Here is a 20,340-nt window from a genome sequence, read left to right on the forward strand (position 1 = left end):
ACAACTTAACTCTAGTCTAATCTTCTTATTAGATGGGTCACCTAAGAATTGTTCAATTCATTCTAATTTATTAGGGAGTCCTAGTAATATTTTTTAGATTAGCTGAAACTTTTGTTAATTGAATGAAAATAAATTATTGAATAGGAGTTTTAACTTTATTGCTATATTATCTGCATAGTCTTCTTTTATTCTAGTGATTATGCTTGGGCATGTCACTTGTGATGCACATCAGTGACATCACATGCCGCCATATGAGTGACACTTAATTGGTGTCAAGTGTATGCTCCAATCGAAGAACGAGCACGGTGCTCCCAAGAGCATAATATACGAAGTACTATGCAATTATGGCACCTCAATGTGTACTTCAACAATTTAAATACTACACGAGTTAAGCTGCAGTATAAATGTTTCATCTTTAGAAAGCTCTATCAACAAATATTTTTTTAGAGTGAGGGATAGCTCAAGTGGTTAGAGCTCCCCTCCCGGTTCCAAGAGATCTTGGAATCGATTCTCATCACCCGCCCTTGTGGCTCTCTAAACACCAAAAAACAAATATTTCGTATTTTTTAAAGAACACAAGGGTCAATGACTTGAGTAGGCTGAATTAATCATTTTAACAAAGGTGATAGGGTACCTGCAAGCCTTTGCATCATGACCCAATACATGAGCTGTATAATCTTCCACAGCTCGAATACCAAACACAGAACACCAATATACACTATTCTTGGTGCATTGGCAATTAGGCACCAAGCTGCTGCCACCAAAATTTGCTAGGTTATGTTAACAAAGGATGTTTCTGCCTGTTAAGAGTTTCAGACAGTAGTGGTGTTCTGTGTCTGCATTACACAATGCAAACGCCATAAGTAATTCATACTAGAATAGATAAACTACACCACATATCTGAAGCACATTTCACACAATAGCCGATACAGCATAGAGTAGTAGTTCAATTTGTTCCCTAGCAGTGGATCATTTGGCCAATCCTGGAGATTGGGCAACACTTGGTAGGGACAGTTGTAAGATAGCATCTCAAGAAGAGCTGCTCTGGTAAAACTTGCAAGCAATAACTAGCAGTCTAGCAGTGTCACTCCCCAAAATTGCAATCCTAAATATCAGAGCGATACGTGATGTTTACTACCTCATGATGCTTTAAATAAGAAAATGCTTAGAATAGAGTGCGCCCTGAAACTTGTACTTATTATCTTTTGCGCTTCATGGACTTGGCTGTCAATCTCTGTACGAGATACTCTATTGCTTCTTTTAGACTAGCTTTTCTTCCCTCCTTATAGTTCCAGAGTTCAGACACGACAAACCTACCACTGGGATTGTAGTCATTCAGCTCCAACAATGCATTAACCACACTTTTATATGCTTCCTCTCCCCATTTATCTATCAATTCCTTCAGCTTACTGTCATCTTCATCTACAACTTCCTGAGTTGACAGAAATAAACAATTCAACATTGACATTGCTAAAAATGGTTCATAGTTATTGCATATGAGCAGCAGTTTCTTGGCAAGTTGAACACCAGGATGAAGGCATTTATCTCTAATATAGCATATGTGATATTCGTGACTAATTTTTTCGATTTTTCAATGAGATGAACACAGGGACTGGCCTTTGCATTCAAGGAAGAAAAAAGCCAACCACAAAGGAAGAAGGTCAACTTAAAGAGTTTCCTTCATCAAGCAAACTCCGTAATTGCTTTCCTTGCATAATATGATAAGATAATGGTAGCAAAAAAAGCAGAATTAATATCAATGAAAGTTTGCAGCACAACAAGACAGCAGACAAGTGTAATACAGAGTGCAAATTGCAGATAAGGGAGTACTATCTACGGACTAGTTCATACTAACTCTACCGCAATTATTGGTCTTCAATATCTTCATCAAATGTATAAAAGCAGAAATGAAGCCAGCAACCCCACATGCCTGCATTTGCACATTTAATATCTACTTTCTTCTCATTTCTCAACAATAAATTGCATAGAAATATTCAAGGTACCTGCAGTTTTCCGTCTACAACTTTATTTTTAAATGGATGCCAACTAGGATCTCCAAGGATTTGTTGCCATGATGAGCACAGCTCAGATGCTTGCATTTCCCAATCCCCAGAAGGGAATTTTTTTGGACAGGCATCTCGAAAAGGCTTAATTTGAACCTCCCCCATCCGTTTGATTCCAATGCTATTAGCCTCAACATCAGCTATTCCTTGCAACGTCTGCAGCATAAATGAGCATGCAAATTAGCAGGATTTAGGATCAAGAAACTGAAATGGGAAGCAAGCTAGCATCTCAGCTGGTGATGCAACAAGGTCTAACGAATCTTACACGAATCAAAGTTTTGCGAGCATCCTGCAGCTCTGCATTAGTTATACGCTCTTTGCTGATAAGTGTTTGGTTAAGGGTTTCTAAGCATTGCATTTCATCTCCACCTTCTTCCAGCTCTCGCATTAAAGAATCAAGCTGACAGTGAAAGAAGTTTGAATCATTTTAAAAGATCAGCTTTATATCATTACAACGCAGAAGGAATATTAACTCGTCCGGAAACTAAGATGATAATGATTTTACAATTTACTCTTTAAATAAACAATCTATGCTTTAGCAGGAAGATAATTTAGACGAGTATATATAAATTCAAAACCAAGTACCACTAGAGAAGAAGACAGTTCAGATTGGGTGATATGAGAAATTGACTAAACAGATCTACTATGCAACACCTGGGTATACCACACCCAAGTTTTAGATGTTTAATGCAGCTTCTAGAACATAGTTATTACATCCACCTTCTAAATATGTTGCCTTGTTGAGCATGGGTTTAGCAATTTTTAAGCACCCCCAAGTGTATGTAAAACATTGTATAAATATACAATTAGAATAGACATGCCAAAACAGACTAATTTGAAATTTCCTCCCTTTTGCAGATTCTTTTCCGGCAGTTGATGGGAGTTGGGACTAACTATACAGGATAATTGATTAAGGTACTTCTGCAGTTCTGCATATATGAAGTGATGACATTGTTTTTTTAAAGGGAAATTCTCAATGGTGACCCCCAACTTTTGCTACGCACCAATGGTGAACTCCCTTTTTTTCAATTATTCAAAATGACCCTAATTAAGAAATTTTTCTCACTTATGACATTATTGAGTGTTATTTAGAAAAAAAAAAAAACCTAACTATGGCTAGCTTAGAAAAAAAAAAAAAAAAACTAAAAAGAAAAACCACCAACCAGCCACCACCGCCACCCGCATCCCCCACTAGACGTAGCCAGTAACACCTCCACCCTCACCGCAATCACCGGAACCCCTCTCTAAAACCTAACCTCACAACTCTCTCTCCTCTAACCGAAAATGTTGAATTTGTTGAAGATTGAAGATTAAACTCTGGGTTTTCAATTGGTTGAAGATTGAAGATGTTGAATGCCAAATTGCTGCAATTGGAGACTGAAAATGTAATTGTTGGTGGCCAAATTGTTGATTGCAATTGGATTGGAAGTCGAATAGTGGAGGTAGAGTGGTGGCTGTTGTGCGGTTCATTGTTTGGTGGTCTCGGTGGCTGGAAATCTGTGGCTACCGTTGCGTGTGCTGCAGGAGGTGTGCGATTGGTAGTGATGGTGGTAGGTGGTTGGTTCGTGCGGTGGTGTGTAAGGTGATTATTGCAAGTTGCACCAGGGATAAGGTGGTCGATTGGTGGTTGGGCGGTGAATGTGGTTGCGAGGGGAAGAAGTAGTGTGGCGGTGGTGATAGTGGTTGTTGCGGGGCTGCTGGCTGGGACGGTAAGTGCGTGGGCTTATGAGGGAGTTGTGGTGTTTTGTGTGGTGGTGGGCGGCTGGTTGGTGATTTGGGTTTGGCGATCTAGTGGTGGTGACGGTGAGAAGAGAGGGGAGAGAAGGAGGGTCGTGGGTGGGGATTTGGGAATCTGAATTGTTGGTGGTCAAGGTGGAGTTGGCGCAGCTTTATCGGCGGTCGGAGGATCCTGGGGTAGAGTCACCGGAAAAGGAGATGGTGGCTAGGCAGGTGGGGGTGGCTGGTTTTGGTGGTTGGGTTAATTTTTTAGTTTTTTTATTTTATTTTATTTTATTTTTAAAAAAAAAATATAAATCTAACCATAGTTAATATTTAATGAAATAAGGTTATGAGTGAGATGAAATTTTTAACTAAGGTCATTTTGTATAATTGAAAAAAAGGGAGGTCAGGGGGTCATCATTGAGAATTTTCCTTTTTTTAATAAACAGACAAAAGATATTAAATACCTTTTCATGCTTAGATTTTATTTGCATCTCGCGTTTATCAACTTCTTCCGCTCTCAGCTCAATTTGCTGTCTTTGATATTCCAACTCCAATTTTGTTTTCTCACTATTTAATATCACAGATTGCAATCTTTCAATTTCTGAAAGCAACAACTGAAACAGATTCATCAATTTGATTGCAGAAGCTTGAAACAGAACTGTCTGGCTAAAGAGAAATACATTACTGAATACTGACTGATAAATGTAAAGTAATAAGCCAGGCATACATGAATGTTTTATTGGAGGATGACAGTCAGATGGACATGTAAAATTCAAGTTATATGCACTAAGACGATGAATGTGCACATATGTTTAAGGGGATGATAAAGCATATGAGCAAACCAGAGCTTTTTAAAGTCAAAAGACTCAAAACTCTCAAGACTTGCTTGCTCATCACTTCAAGTAAAAATCAACAGGGTGTCAAGTTTGAGCTCACAAAGTCGATATGGTTCAAGAAAAAATCTTCAGTAAGCACCTCTAAGTTCATTTAACATATTTTTATCACAGGAGAATCATCAGGCTTCAATTGGTGATACCCGAGGCTCTTGGCTATAAGAATCCAACTAACAACAATTCAGAGATCAAGTGTCATAGACTCATGGTCTGCAGATAAAAGGCATCAGCTTGAGGTCAAAAATCCAAAAGGGTGGGAGCTGAAAGTTGTTTGGCTGCTCAACAAATATTTGACAGAGAAAGTTACACTTAAGTAAATGAATTCTGTCATGATACCAATATTCTCATACCAAATAGTAACTTAACTAAAGGCAGTTCCTTAACTCTTTACATCCTAAACAAGAGATATCACATGACCTATTAACCTTCTTAAGTTCTTATATACTAGTTGAAAGTCCTCAGCCGATTATGTGCAATAGCACATCTTTTTCTAAATCCTTAGTTTCAATGTATCTGTCAAAATACTTACAAAAGAGAAATCCACATTTTAACATATGTATCCAAAGGGAGCCTATTACCCTTTTCTCTGACAACATTCTTCAATGAACTTGAAAAGTAAACTCCATAATAGACCTCCTTCATGGCAAGGACTAATTGAAGTTGAGAACACAAAATATGATAATTTCAAAAGGTTCTACAGAAAATGTGCAAGGAAACTGACATACATACATCAAGGAGAAACTCTTTCATCATTGAGCCTCTAGATTTGGGTTCACTGATATATACACTTAAGTGTAAAAACTAAAATATTGGTTCATAATCATTCATTACTGAAAGATATCCACAGAGATAGAGCGAGAATTAGTGAAGTACCTCTAGCATGATCTTGCTGCAGCTTCCGTTTTTCCATAACCATATTGTTGAGGGTTGTCGACAACTTATCATTCCTCTTCTCCATGACACACAACTTCATGTTTTTAACATCAATTTCCATTGCAAGCTTCGAAACAAATTTACGCAGTTGCTGTACCTCTTGACAATGATAGCCCTTTTCCTCCATTTCTCTCCACAAAATCTTAAATCTGTACATTCAAGCGAACACAAGTTACGCACTTCATATAAATGGAATTAGCTCCTTGTCTTAGTTATATACTGCTGCATCTTAAATTAAGATGCTCTTATTTTTATGACCATTCCATCATATAATAAACCTTACAAATTCGAATAGAACTTGAAATTCCAAATAAAAAACATGTTCTGATGCCCCCATTTAATTGTCAACTATGTACTGTTACAAATGACCAGCTTTTCAAATTTGAGAAACAATTTGGAAAACCCAAAGGAAAATCGCATTTTGGAGGAGTTTTGAAGTGAAAGAAACCTGGAAAATTGGAAATTGTGAATAGGGGAAATGGGGTTTTGGAGAAATTTATTCCTAAAAAGTGGGTAATAATAAGGAAAGCATGTAACTTTGAAAAAGGGGGAAAAAATCAAAAACCCTTAAAAAATTGAATCGATTTCTTTGATAATTCACACTATAAACCATGCTCATGTTTCTCATTAGTTATTACTAATACTGAGACCAAAATTAAATAAAAACAGAAGCAGAGCAAATGCATGCAAGTCCAAAAATTAACAAAAATGGGAAGAACAAACGAATAACGGAAAATGGAGGATTGATGACATAGTTGAAGAAGAAAAATACAGAGCATTAATCAATGGATAAACCAAATAAATTGTAATATTAATACAAGAAAATAGAAATAATTGAACCAAGTAATTGATGAGCACATACCTTGAAAAGAACTGAGGAGAGAGAAAGATCAGAGAAATTAGCAGATTAGGGTAGTAACACCACTAACACTCTACCAGAAATCTCTGCTTAATTGAATTGAATGATTCACTTGCATTTAGGTGACTTCTGATAAATATTGTCACACTTTGCAATTGACCAATTGTGCAGTACTCCTTTTTTTTTCCCTGTTAATTCACTCTGTATTGGTAATTACCTTGGGATTTGTGTAATTTTCTTCATCCTATATTATTTGCATTATTTTGACTTTTTGTACTCGCACCAAATTTATTACTCACTGCTCATTAATTTTTGGGATTTTAGTAGTCCATATGTAAAATAATGCTAATATAATATGAAAATTATACTTCGTACAAGTAATTTTTTTCATAATATTTACAGCAATAATTAATAATTATAGATTTAATGATCAAAATTGAACATTTGTATGATAATAAACGTGTCCAATCAAAGTGATGCAGGTAATGTAAGACAAAGGGAGTGCCTAACCGCATAACATGAAGTGACAAAGAGCATTGATGTTGTTTTCTTGCTCAATACCACGATGAGCTAACCGGTGATTAGCTTTTTTATAGAATGCATCTCATTATTTTACAAAAATAATAATCATATAATCAAATTATATTAGGAAGAATTAGATAAGATTAACAAAACAATCTGTCTTTAAATAGTTACTGCTTAATAAACTTGTAAAGTGATAAATTATGAACTTATGATCATCCAAAGCTGGCAGCTACATCATTTATTGAAAATCTATTCATTCATAAATAAATAACATTTACTTGCACATTTCTAGACTTTGTTGCAGTCTTGAAGAAATGTACAGCTTCAGCATCATGTTTACTTGAAATTGGACTCATTTGATCTAACTTGTTTATGATCGTCACTTTGTCTAAGTTATGCCGCCAACATCTAAGTGTAAGGGCTTCGCAAATGTGACACTTCTCCCTTGACTGCAAACATGTAATTGGAGGGGCTTCGCAGTACTCACACCTCTCTGATCTATCACAGTCCTCCGCATACTCAAACTGATGACAGATGAAAGCATGTAATTACACACTAAATGAAGGATTCAAAGGATGAACACGACATATATATGAAGTACTTCGTATATGCTAAGGTAATATAAGCGAAGGGGAAGAAAGAAACTAATGCATTAGCTTAGCCAAAAGACAATAAGCAATAGTAATAATAGATGTGTAATACTACCTAAGCTCCTTCGAGCCCACTATGTTTTCCCTTTGCTGAAGCAACTCAATAATGACTGTGTTTGGGTGCGAAAATAGCCAAAACAGACCATCAGGAAGGTCTTCAAATTTGTCATCTTTCTTCCAAAAATTCGCGACATAGTTGAGTTTCAAGTCCTTGCACCCACCCAGAAGCGGAGGCCTTGTTCTTTTTTTAATATCCGGAGGAACCACATAGTATGAAATCATATCATGTGGCAAATTCTATGCAAGAAAAAACAATGGTAAATACGTTACTCCTTATGATATATAAAACAAAAATGATTATTTGTACTGTATTAAGCTACAGGCCGAGTCAACAAACCTCAATAAAATGAACTTCCAAATCATCCAATAAAACTCTCAACTTTGAATAAGCAAAATTGCCCAAGAACTTAATAAGTTCTCATACTCGAAAGCATTATTATGAATGTCGTCTTCATTTTCGTGGTACCACTTCAAGTGAACTCTAACCCTTGGAGTACCAGGATTCACATATAATCTCTGCAGTGCAGGAGCATCCATTATCTCTAGTTCTTCCAACGGTAAACGAGTACAAGTATATATCAAATTCAAATCCGTTAGTACTCTGTTTGAAATTTTAACACACTTTAATCCATAACATCTAACCAAAAAGAGATTCCTTAGATTGGGAAAGTGCGCAAAATCGATCTTATGTAACCTTATATCGGTTAGTACAGCATTGCATACGTCTAATTCGATTAACCCTTTGCTAGACGCTAAATCATGGATAACACATGGTCCAACTCTTCCTGAAACATCATTAAACTTAAAGCGTTCAAGATTAGGGTTATCTAACTCTATATATCTTCTTGATTTGATTTTTACTACCAAAAAAAATGTCCAGAGTGACAAGTGTTTTGAGAGACGAGGCGTGTAGGGAGTCAATTTCACCTCGGCATCCTATTAATCGTAAGGACTCTAATAGGCTGCAATTAGTAGTGATACTATCAACTACTTGTTGGTTTAAGTTTACTGTTTTTAAACACAAGCATCTCAATGAAGGCCACCTCGTTTTGACACAAGAATTAAGCATACACCCCCTTAATTTCAACTCGGTTATTACTACTTGATGATCCAAGGAAGCCAAACATGATATAGGCAAGTTTGTACCTTCGAAGCCCTCGTAATGGTAGTCTTCCCAATTACCAATAAAAAAATTAAGCTTCTTGACTCGGAATTCATTGACAGCGCAAAGAATAAGTTTATTGACTAAGCAAACTAACGATTCTGAGATTTCGTAAGTAGTGCTTGTAAGATTCAATGTTGGGATATAGAGTTTAAGCTCTTCCAATGTATTATTAGTGCACTTGAACCGTCGTGTATAGAAGAAATTGTTGGTGAGTATTATTTCAGAATGATCAGAGGACTGATTCTGATACTTAAGTTTGGAGAAGAAACTTTCATCAAATCTTAAGCATGGGAGGGTGAGCCATAAGTTCTTCCATGATCTCAAGAGTATGGTTGTTGCTGCGGCTTGTTCTGAATAAAGGTAAGAGGTGAGTGATGCCTTATATGTTCCAGTAATTCAGATATTCGATCTTCGTTAATGGTGTCCTTTTCCATTGCTGCTCTGATTTTCTGCATACTCTCTATGTCAACCCTAATCAATTGTTATGTTGTACCAAGTATTATACTCCGTATTATATATACTCCGTACTAGTTTAGGCTGAATGAAGATTGATTAAAGCCGAACCTAGCTTTTTATCTTTTTTTTGAAGTAGAGGCTAGTAAACATGGTTGTGGGTTATCTAGGTCGGGCCTCATGTCGAGCCCATGTGCTTTGGGGTTAGCTAGTCCTGACCCACAAGCCTATTATGCAACAACATTCACTTTGTATAAGTTAATAGATGATGACTGTAGTTTTATAACAAAATATAGTTCGAATATATTTGGGGTTATGCCCAGACCGGCCATAGCGGACATGTCTACGTACAAAAGGTTCCCTTGCAAAGTTGCAAAGCATTAGTACCAAAATTTGGCAAAGTCCAGGAACTGTGTACATCAACTGACTAAAAAATGCACAAGAAAACATGTTATGAGCTTTTGCAGACCTTAGTCTTCAGATAGTTCTAAATCATAACTTCACGTCTAAATGTGCCAAACAGTATACTTGTATAATAGAAGTCACCCTGCCATTTTCTTCTTTTTCTTGTTAATTTTCCATTGACTGATAATATACTGAATTACCTCTTCTACAGTGGCTTTCCTGTTCTCTTTGTAGTTCCAAAGCTCGGGTACTGGATAACGCCCGCTTGCATTGTATTCATTCACTTCAACCAATGCCTCATCCACCGCTTTGTACACCTCCTCACCCCATTCTTCCTTCAACTCTCTCAATTTTTCATCATTTTCATCAATCACTTCCTGCATAGTTTGGAAAAGTACTGTTGAGAAAATAAAGAAACTTCTAACAATTTCTAATGATTTTGGGAGCAGGTTTCTTGTACTAATATGGAAATCATATGACTTACAGTTAGTTTTCCATTTACGGTCTCCTTCTTGAAAGGTTGCCACTAAGGATCACTTATATCCCTTTGCCACGATGAGCATAACTCCACGGACTTTTCTTCCCAGTGTCCAAATTTCTCATCCCAATTTCCACTGTGAAACCTTTTAGAACAAGCATCTCTAAAAGACTTCAGATTGACCTCTCCCATTCTTTTGATCCCAATGTTCATCCTAGGTCTCTGCATGGCTAGCAAACCCTGCAAATTGAGGTGGAAGGTCATACAACACATATAGATAACAAGTTCAATAAGACCTTGATAAATCAGAATTTGATTAATAGTACTTCAATAGCAGCTTTGCGAGCAAATTGTAGCTCGCGGTTACTCCTTAGTTCTTTCACCATCAGAATTTGATTGTCCATTTCCAAGCTCTCCAGTAGCTCCACTTTTTCCTCCATTTCTTTTCTTAAATTATGAATCTCAGTTCTTAAATCTTCCAGATTTTGCATTTGCAGCTCCTAAAATAAATTAAAAAACCAAAAACAGTGACATCTTAATATAACAACCATTATAGTGCATAAACCAAACATAAGATGAGGCATATAAAATTTTACCGCTTCTCCTACAGTAGAACAGTTCATCTCCTCCACGATTTGGACCTTCGAATCCTCAAGCTCCTCTTGCACCAATTCATTCTGCTCCTTGATCAACCTTTCTAATTCCTCCTTTTGAGAATCCAAATCACGCCAGAGCTTCTCATTTTCAAGCTTCATGTTCTCAGTCTTTTTTAATTCTGCAAAATACTTATGAATTTGAATCATATATGGATACGAATTCAACACATTGCAAACTAGTGTTGAAAATAACCATCAGGTACATGAAGAAAGCAGTGTCAGAGTGAAGTTGAGAAAAGTAAAGGACATTCTGAATTTCTTGTAAACTTTAGAAGCCAAAGTTGGTGCTTATGTGGCGTTTATGAAGGAAACTCGACACATCAAATGTGGGATGTAACATCTAAGAAGGAAAACAATACTATGCAGATGATGGTCACTCAACCATACATAGGTTGAAATTAATTTGAATTATAAGAGAATGATCAGTTATAAGAAACATGCCAATTACATATCAAAGACAGTTATTAAAAAATTTCTTACCTTTTAGATAAGCTTCAAGCCCTTGTTCTTTCTCTGCCATCAATTTGTTAATGGATGCAGATTTCTCCTCAATGAGTGTCTCCTTTTCTGTGTTCTGTATCTTTAAAGTTCTGATCACTGCAGATTTCTCGTTATCAAGTCAGTTCTCTTTCCACGATTAATATGTTCATACATGTTAATCTCTCATCAAGAAGCCTTTCTTTCTCTACAAGCAGCCGGTCTTTGTCAGTAATTTGCGCCTTCAGAGTGTTGATGACTGAAGATTTCTCATTAATTAGCCTCTCAGTCTCTTCCTTAAAAGTGTTCATTCTTTTGGTGGACTCACAAAGCATTTGTTCTTTCTTTTCTGTTAAAGCAATGATGCGCGCAGACTTCTCATCAAGCAATAGATCTTTGTCTACATTCTCAGACACCAATACACTAATTGCTGCAGACCTCTCAACAAGCAACTTTTCTTTCTCTATCATCCAATTTTCTATGTCTTCGGTGTTCTTTTCTTCCAATTCCATCAACTTGAAGTTTTTGTGATCTAGCTCTGTGGAAAGTTTCAACACAAGATTCCGCAATTTTTTAATCTCATCATCTTGAGTGCAGATTTCCATTTGTACACCTTGTGTAAAAAAAGAGCCGCCTGTCACGGGTCATCTCCCACACCAAGGATGGACGTCAAGAGGGTCACTAGGCAGCAAGGCAACAATCGGGGCTAGGGGGCTTGCCTTGGTGCTCAGGTAAGCACTTCCCCCTAAAGAGCTTTATATGGCACCTTGCTTAGAATCCTAGTGAACACCCACTTGACAGTAACACAATAATGGGTCGTTTGGAGACCCAAATGAAGTCCAAATGGGCCCAAATTCGGGGGTCCACAGTATTTTGGGCCAAGGAAGACGATGGTGGTGTCAGTTTTCCAAGACAAGGTCCTGAAATACACGTTTGTGCAGCAGGTAGCCCGGAAAACGCGAGATGCTTCTAGAAGGTTTCGGAGCTATCTACAAGGTTCTTTTGAAGGAGTATTCTAGAGGGAATGTCTCTAGAATATTCAAGGGTTTTCATGTACATAGTAGAAGTGTCTAGGGTCTTCTATCCATGTGCATAAGTGTTGTACGTTCTAGAATGTTCTAGGGTTGTCTTGAACGTTCTAGCTAGGGAAGGATGTAGAAACCTCCATGTAGGTAGTTCCTAAGGAGGTGGGAACACTCTAGATGTTGTAAGTCTAGAACCCTCCATTTGAGGAGGTTAGGAATTTTCTAGAGAAGCATGTAAGTAGGATGGAGCACTATAAATAGGCTCCAAGGCTCATTTGTACATTCAAGTTGGGAGATCAACAAGTTAAGAGATATAAGTTGAGAGTAATACAAAAGACATTCCAGAAGCACTTGTGTTCTCTTGCAACTCAATCTCTTTCCTTCAAACACTTAGAGAGTGTGAGGAAAACTAAGGCACGGGGGTGCCAAGTGAGTGATCGGGCATACCAGCAAGGGTGATAACTTGGGTGCTCAATTGTCTACGACACTTAGTCGTAAATTCGGACTAAGGCACTAAGGGTGAGTGCTTAGTTCAACCAAAGGGGACTTGTTAGCACAAAGGGATCGTGCTAGCAAACTTATACTAGCAGCACAAGGAGTTGTGCTACGTGGGCACAAGGAGTAAGTGCCAAGGAGAAAGCCTGACTCGTCTTACGACGGACTGTAAGCGGGTGGCGCACGGTGCGTGACTAGGGCAAAGTAGTCGGCACGTGACACGCCGCTGCAAATCAAATGATATCTTTATGAGTAATGTAAGAGTCTAAGAGATCAGAACTTCAGTCCTGATTAATATCATTTGCTGAAGGAAGTGCTCAAGCTATTGTTAAGGGCCATTTATACATGGTCAACTACTGGTAATCTTTGAATCGCTATGGCGGATGGTAAAGCAAAGTTACTGAACACATATATGGAATGCATATTCAGTGAAATAGTTCGATAACATAAAAAGATGTCATTGGTTACGTGAATAAATAGAAAAACAAAATTCATCTACTCATACTTCTAAGCTATTGAAAATGATTCAGCAGAAAGAAGGTAATCGAGCTGCTCAAATCATCAAATGAGACAGAGAAACCAGATTTATAAATGTTACCTGTATAACTTAATATGATATGTTACAGATAGGAATTACTAAAATTCATTTAGTCTCATGCGTTAAGTAAAGTGGTACAAGGAGAAAAGCATATAGTACAATAAAGGCCTATTGTACTAGTAGTACAAGAGATCTAAAAGGTGTGTCTGATACAAGTCCTTTTACATGCTACTGGAATGAACTATCTCAATGCTACATTTGTGATAGGACATGTTTATAGTCTGGTTAAATTTATACTTTTAATGTATCAATTGTAAAAGCGATGCTGAGATATTAATCAATATTTATAAGTCAGAAAATTAGTTCATGTTTATTTGAAAACACCCCTTCCCATCCCATCTGTATTCATGAATGTCTCTCGTTCCTATCAATTCTATGAAAGATGAAATATATATTTATAAGTGAAGAAATTAGCATATATTTAGCTGAAAACATCCCAATATAGAAAGATATTGTCTTGACAATTGAATGCTAGTGTTCACAGGAGGAAGGACAACATCTGGTTTTGAGGAGGATGATGAAAATTTATTAACTTCGAGCTTAATTGTAAGAACTTGAGCTTTATCAGTCTTTAAATACTTTAGATGATTGAGTTTTCTGTAAGAGCCTAAACGGGTAGTAAAGTATACAGATCAAAAGTTTTACATGTTAAAAGAAATTGAAGCAACAGATTGACAAGAAACAACAGTAAAATAACAAACTTGAATTTTTGAGTAACTGAAAATAACAAACTCAAATCTCTTGTCCTATGAACATTCTGGACCAGAATTGAAGTAGCTCTATGTGACTTTACAGAAACCGTAAGTCCATAAAAACTCTATACTGAGTTCTGTAGCACGTATATTTACATGATCTAGTGATTTTGAACTTTGAAGGTAAGATGGATGTTAAATCGAATGACCATAAAAGACGAGAAGTAAAGGGCCAAAGGGAGAGCAATGCAAAAACAAATAAAAAAAAATAAATAAAAAAAAAAAGGTTGTTGACAGAATTTTGACATAATTAGCAGGTTGCAACTAGAAAGACATGAAAAAGATACGAAACTGACCAAGGTTTTACACATTTATTCAATAAACAACTTGAGTTTCAAAGTTCTGCAATAGGTTTAGATTTATACTTCTGCAGGTACTGTAATCACTGTAAGCTCTTAAATCTTACACAGATTATTCCAACAATAGATTGTTGCATGATATTGATCTTGTCACAACTTCCACTGACTTTCTAGAACTGCCTTTAACCTTAACCTTTACTCACGGCACTTGAACATCAGTATTACATACAAGCCACATGCCCTTCTCTTCATTAAACTATCTCTCATCTTCTTTTTTCACACAAGCTACCTGAAAATCTTCATTCGTATCCATGTAAGACAACAATTTCCAACATAACAAGGATTTACTTTTCTCTGTTCAAGCTCTTGCAGCAAGTAGAAATAAACACTTACTTCTTTCCAGGGCCTTTGAGTGTGGTGAAGAGGAAACAGCATCTTTGGAGGGCAGAAGATATGAGTCTGTGCTTGGTCGTAAAACTCCTAATACATTCCACCTCCCCTCCAACGGTTCCCCAAACATGTCAGGCTCAGCTTTAGGAAGCTTTAATGATTCTCCCATGTTTTGACCTTGTAACTTCATTCATACAAATAAAGTTCATGCATGAGGCAATCAAACAAGAAACATATGATTTTGACAAAATTCTCAATCTACATAATTACCTTCAACTTTCATTATCATAAACAGAAAATAATAGGTTCTGAAATTGAACGCAAGAGAGATGGCTGTGCTGATGAAAACTAATCAGGTTCTCGGCAGAGTGGCAACGAAAACCAGAATAATAGTGGAAGATGCCACTAATCTTGGATGCAGACATGAAAACAGTGGCATTATAAACTGGTGAAAAATTGTGAAGTCCAACAGAACGAGAAGATCATGATCTAGCCTTTAAGCCCTCAAGTATCAAGGATAATGACCGAATTGTAACTGGTTGACCTACATAGGAAGAAATAGGCTGCCAAACTAACATGCTGTTTCCTAAACTAGAATAGCATTACTCGTCCATACAAAAAAATATTCTATGAAGTTAAACTGAATAAGCAGTTAGACCTTCAAAGTCTAAACAACACCAAGTCATGACGAATAAGCAAGATTTATAGGCATAAACAGCACCATCAACCAGAGAGGAATTCATCAGGCTACAAGAAAGATACAAGAAGGTTATGATGTATGAAACCTCTTTCTGACAAGTAGAAAGATTGTTTCAGAAGGACCAAAATACAAACACAGTCATAAAGCACAAGCCTTAAACATCAGATTGTAATGTCTCTCGTTCGTAAAGAGTAACTTAGGCTTCTCATAAGATGGTAGGCATAAAGATTTCCCATGCAAGCATGATACAAGGTAAGAATATTTACCGTTTTATTTTCTGATGCTGAGAAAATTTTCCCTTTGGAATTATGAAGTTTGGCGTCCTTTAACTTTTTTGCAGGTCCACCTTTATCTACCAAATAATCCAGATACCAAGCAGTACTTTCCTCCTTGATTTTTAAGCTTTCATTACTCCCACAGTTGAGACGTTTTGTCTCCCTGCGCTCCTCTGTTTGCTTTGCCAGCTCCTCTTGATCTTGCAACTCATGCTTAAACTTTTCAGTCGGTTCCACCATGCATTGAGTCTTACTCTTTTCTACAAAAAATCAAAGAATGTCAGACGAATTAAAAAAAAAAAAAAAGAGAGACAAGTCCTTCCTCCCATCTCCCCTCTCCCATCCACTCTAAACCAAAACAAAAAGGAAAAAAATAAAGATGGAACTGTGATGTGGTCCAAGGTAGACTGCCAAATCCTTATGGTCTAGCAAAACATTGGAATGCCACCAAAAAAAAAGGATGAGATGACAACTTTTAGAGGCTAAAATGACCAGAAACTTGGTTTTGTTTAGTCATTAGTGTCAATTAACTTCATGGCTAATCTAAATGGCATCATATTCTCAGAATAACAACCTGCATTATAAGATTCAAGTAATATTTGGTTCTCTGCATGTAATTTGCTGATAGTTGCAGACATTTTGTTCTGTAGTTTATCTTTCTCCATGTCCTGCGCTATCGATTTTTCAACTGCTGCATATTTTTCTTTGAGAAGCTTGTCCTTCTCCTTCATTAGAATATTGATACTTGCCAATTGTCCAAGTAGTCTCTCTTTCTCTGCCATCAGCTCAGCAATTGCTCCAGACTGTTCATTGCCTTTTTTTCGTTGAACTTCCCAGCACTGGATCATGTACTGAATAAATTCTTTCAAGTCAGCCCTTCTTCCCTCTTCAAAGTTCCAAATTTCATGCATAGAAGACTTCACATTGGAGTTGTATATTCTAAAATCCAGTAGTGCATTAACAACAGCTTTGTATGCTTTTTCACCCCAATCTTCTCTTAACTCTGCGAGTTTCTTGTCATTTTCATCAGCAACCTCCTGCATCTTCCAAATAAGAATCATATGGTTGGTAGAATTTTAAGCAAATAATCATCTACTGACATTGATTTTCTATTTTTGTTCTTACAGAACAGGACTGAAGACATAATAACCATGATATAAGCTTCTGAGCAAGCACAAAGTCACAATTAGCAACTGAGATTCATACAGACATACACTCAATTCCCCGCGGTTGATGTCTTTCTTGAAGGGATTCCAGCTAGAATCATTAACATTTTCTTGCCATAAAGAATATAATTCATTGAATTTTTCCTCCCAGCTTAAGCTGCAAAATTTCTTAAAGCATACATCTCGGAAAGGTTGTGGATCAATCTTCCCTATTCTCTTTATCCCAATTTTTGTTCCATTGCCTTCCATAGTTAGGAAACACTGTTTGAGATTAAAAAAAAATGCATGTTAAAAATTAATGATAATCCACTTCTTCTTTAGATAGGTTTTTTTTTCGAGAAAGTGGAATTGCATTTATGGAACACCCTTCTCATATCTTGATATGGATCAGTGAATTATGTTTTTACAAAGACAATAGAAGGGATGCTGGGAGATAGAGATAAAAGGATGAGGTTGACAGAGGTAGAAGAAAGAAAAGTTACTATACTTTGATGGCTTCTGTTCTTGCAGCTTTCAGCTCTTTGTTGCTTGAAGACTTATTCGATGTAAGATTTTGATTAAGGCTTTCAAGTTGATTCAATGCTTCACCTTTCTCGTTAAGTTCTTTCCTCAAAAAATCTAGCTGAGCTTTCAGATATTCATTCTGTGACTGCAAGTGTTGCAACTGAGAATTATACACATTCAATTAGGCTAATCTTCCATGTTCATCATCAAACCAGAGAAAAAGATTTCTAAACAGAAGTAATAAGATAGGACGGAAGACGTGATTATAAACACAGTTGAAGGTGAGGAGAAATAAAATTCACAAAAACAAGGTAGTAAACTGGTAATTTACACTACTATAAACTAAAACATATGTGAACACCTCAGTCAAGAAAGTAGCAGTACTAGCAATTATCTACCTATATCAAAGAAGCAACACCAGGGATAATCAATATCCTGCATTACAGATTTCAGCACCACATTTTCCTCATCACATACTTATACATGTGTATAGACGCTTACCTTCTCCAGATTATTTTGCAGGTTGTCATGTTTGTCAAAGGACTCACTTAATTGATTTTCTGGAACAATCAGATTGAACTTTGGAGATTTTAAACACGTATTAGCATTTGTAGATTTGGTAGTCACAATCCTCAGTCCCTTTCCGTTAACAGTCAGAAGTTCCTCCTGTTCCATGGTTCTAGTATCCAATATCTGCTGCTGAACTTCTAATTCATGTCTGATTTTCTTCATCTCTTGTTTCAAATGTTCACATTTTCGCATCTCTGGACATTCAAAGATGGAAAGACAACAACGAGATAATCTTCAGATTAGGAAAACCCCTTTATAAAAAAGGGAAACTAGCAAAAGGTTGAATATAAGCTGCAGTTCTACAATCAAATTGTTTGTGACAGAAGAGCCATTACTACTTAATTAAGTAACAGTTTTCCTTTATCATTAATTAACACTTAACAGCATGCTATGTGAAGATACAAATCTTTTGGGAAATTAATTGAACAAAGATATCTCATCGTTCAAGATTTTGAAAAATGTTATTGTGCATACTGCAAAGTACATGATCACTACACATGTCATTCATCTTACAGAATAGAGGACTTATTTGTTTTGCCAATTGCTAAATTTGATCACCTTCGACAAAAATTTCATGTAGCCTATGTTTTTGTGCCATCAATGAGCCGATTACAGCAGATCTCTCACCAAGAAGTCTATCTTTCTCTTCAATTAAAGAGCTCATCGTAGCAAATCTTTCAAGGCTTAGACCTTCCTTCTCCATCAATAGATGGTTCTTGTAATCTAACTCATTGGCAAGTCTCACTACAGTTTGACGCAGACTGTTTAACTCTCGATTGTTGTCATCTGCCATAGTGAATTCTGCCAGAACTACTAATTAAATCTAGTTAACAGGACAACAATTTCATACATTATATTTCTACATCAGCTTGAAGCAAGGCTAACTTGTAACATGGTTTGAAAGTCTAATCAGAAATGACTGCTAACATTACGCAGCAACATAATGTCCTGCGTAATGACACAATTAAAGTTTGAAAGAACACTGCAAAGATGCAGACCAAACACACAGCGAATAAAGTAGCAAGAACAACAGATAACATAAGCAATATTACATGTTTAAGCAAATTGGTTGATTGGTCATACTCAGCTGCAACTATGATTTGCTGATACTATTTCAAATGGCAATATGAGCAAACAGCGGATTTCTTTATACTATAGTAAACGGTCACATAAACAAGAGTACAAGAACAAGAAAAACCCCACTCCCCCCCCCCCCAAACACCTCAATAAATAGCTTTGGTGCGGGTTAAATCAAGGTTACATATCAAAGAATGGACACCAGACCAGGTGGAAAAAATAAAAGGCATGAATTAACTTGCAATCCACCAGGCAACCACATCGACAGTGTCAATAAAGGCATAATGATAGTTCTGCCCAACCCCAGAACTACATTAAACAATTTACCATTACTGAAACCATTGATAGTGTACTTTTTCTTTCATTCATTTAGGATTAACTAAAACCACCAACAAATTGCTACAGTTGCCCTAGAAACTACATTAGGTGATCAAATTTGTACATAACAAGTACACATTCTATCATATTAGGACTTTTTCACAAATACATATATGAAGATTATGGACAATGACTAAACAGAAAACTGAACAATCCACTATTGAAAATCATAATTTTAATTCAACGAACAAACATAATAAAAATAATAGTAGCAAATTTAAATTTAAATTTAAACATTAACATTAGCCAACTAATTTAAATTTGAACATGATCAACTTGCAAATTTGAGTTAATTTTGACATGATCATTAATGAAAATAATAGTAGCAACAAAATAAAGATTAGAGCTGAAAAATGGGTACGCTGACCAAATTGGAAAGAATAATTATCTTCTGAGTGGCTGTTAAAAAAAAAAATAAAAAAATAAAAGGAACAATTAGCATAGAATTAAAGTTACTTATACAAAAGAATTGAGATCATAGCAATACCAAGTGCCAAAAACAAGGTTTGTTCTTTGTTCCGTTAGAGAGAGAAAATGCAGAGGACAATATGCAAGAGTAATAACACAATAAGTGTGATCTTACTTTAACAAATTAGATGCCATTTGTGAAATTGGCGCTCTTTAGTGATTTTTTTGTTTATTTATTTTATTTTTTTTACTACATATTATCCCTATGTTAAAAAATTACTATGTAATACTTCGAAATTTCGTATAAATACTCTAATCACCACCACATCCTCCAGTAACACAATGTTCTCTGCTGGTATCGAAC

The 20,340-nt window shown here is 36.3% G+C and overlaps 3 protein-coding genes across 4 annotated transcripts; all 3 read right to left on the reverse strand.

Moving 5' to 3' along the window:
• Positions 1-604: 604 nt before the first annotated feature.
• Positions 605-6,640, reverse strand: LOC110715292 (factor of DNA methylation 1-like). 2 transcript variants are annotated; one of them, XM_021893858.1, is made up of 6 exons: positions 6,474-6,640; positions 5,552-5,760; positions 4,250-4,386; positions 2,329-2,463; positions 2,004-2,219; positions 605-1,432 (listed from the first exon to the last, which is right to left on the reverse strand). In XM_021893858.1, exons 2-6 carry the CDS (start codon positions 5,736-5,738, stop codon positions 1,199-1,201), a joined length of 909 nt encoding a protein of 302 aa, XP_021749550.1. In that variant the 5' UTR covers positions 5,739-5,760; positions 6,474-6,640; the 3' UTR covers positions 605-1,198. The 2 variants fall into 2 exon arrangements, with proteins under 2 accessions (XP_021749550.1, XP_021749552.1); XM_021893860.1 differs by lacking the exon at positions 6,474-6,640 and having other exon boundaries at positions 4,250-4,399; positions 5,552-5,754.
• A 3,614-nt stretch (positions 6,641-10,254) lies between these two features.
• On the reverse strand, positions 10,255-11,944 carry LOC110715266 (spindle assembly abnormal protein 6 homolog). The gene is made up of 5 exons (XM_021893830.1): positions 11,515-11,944; positions 11,343-11,459; positions 10,803-10,981; positions 10,533-10,706; positions 10,255-10,446 (listed from the first exon to the last, which is right to left on the reverse strand). Exons 1-5 carry the CDS (start codon positions 11,942-11,944, stop codon positions 10,255-10,257), a joined length of 1,092 nt encoding a protein of 363 aa, XP_021749522.1.
• Positions 11,945-16,382: 4,438 nt separating this feature from the next.
• On the reverse strand, positions 16,383-18,906 carry LOC110715267 (factor of DNA methylation 1-like). The gene is made up of 6 exons (XM_021893831.1): positions 18,672-18,906; positions 18,045-18,307; positions 17,875-17,937; positions 17,527-17,703; positions 17,088-17,300; positions 16,383-16,910 (listed from the first exon to the last, which is right to left on the reverse strand). Exons 1-6 carry the CDS (start codon positions 18,904-18,906, stop codon positions 16,383-16,385), a joined length of 1,479 nt encoding a protein of 492 aa, XP_021749523.1.
• Positions 18,907-20,340: the final 1,434 nt, after the last annotated feature.

The sequence above is a fragment of the Chenopodium quinoa genome, unplaced genomic scaffold (genome assembly GCF_001683475.1).
Source record: "Chenopodium quinoa cultivar QQ74 unplaced genomic scaffold, ASM168347v1, whole genome shotgun sequence".
In the NCBI taxonomy this organism is placed as follows: Eukaryota; Viridiplantae; Streptophyta; class Magnoliopsida; order Caryophyllales; family Amaranthaceae; genus Chenopodium; species Chenopodium quinoa.

Coding starts and splice junctions, on each gene's coding strand:
- LOC110715266 (XM_021893830.1), bottom strand. CDS start 11,944: ATGGAAATCTGCACTCAAGATGATGAGATTAAAAAATTGCGGAATCTT. Junction 11,460..11,514: donor TCTTGATGAGAGATTAACAT/GTATGAACATAT, acceptor AGAAATCTGCAG/TGATCAGAACTTTAAAGATA. Junction 10,982..11,342: donor GCTTGAAGCTTATCTAAAAG/GTAAGAAATTTT, acceptor AGTATTTTGCAG/AATTAAAAAAGACTGAGAAC.
- LOC110715292 (XM_021893858.1), bottom strand. CDS start 5,738: ATGGAGGAAAAGGGCTATCATTGTCAAGAGGTACAGCAACTGCGTAAA. Junction 4,387..5,551: donor GCAGCAAGATCATGCTAGAG/GTACTTCACTAA, acceptor TGTTGCTTTCAG/AAATTGAAAGATTGCAATCT. Junction 1,433..2,003: donor TTGTAGACGGAAAACTGCAG/GTACCTTGAATA, acceptor CTGTCAACTCAG/GAAGTTGTAGATGAAGATGA.
- LOC110715267 (XM_021893831.1), bottom strand. CDS start 18,906: ATGGCAGATGACAACAATCGAGAGTTAAACAGTCTGCGTCAAACTGTA. Junction 17,301..17,526: donor CAAGAACAGAAGCCATCAAA/GTATAGTAACTT, acceptor AATCTCAAACAG/TGTTTCCTAACTATGGAAGG. Junction 16,911..17,087: donor TCAACCGCGGGGAATTGAGT/GTATGTCTGTAT, acceptor TGGAAGATGCAG/GAGGTTGCTGATGAAAATGA.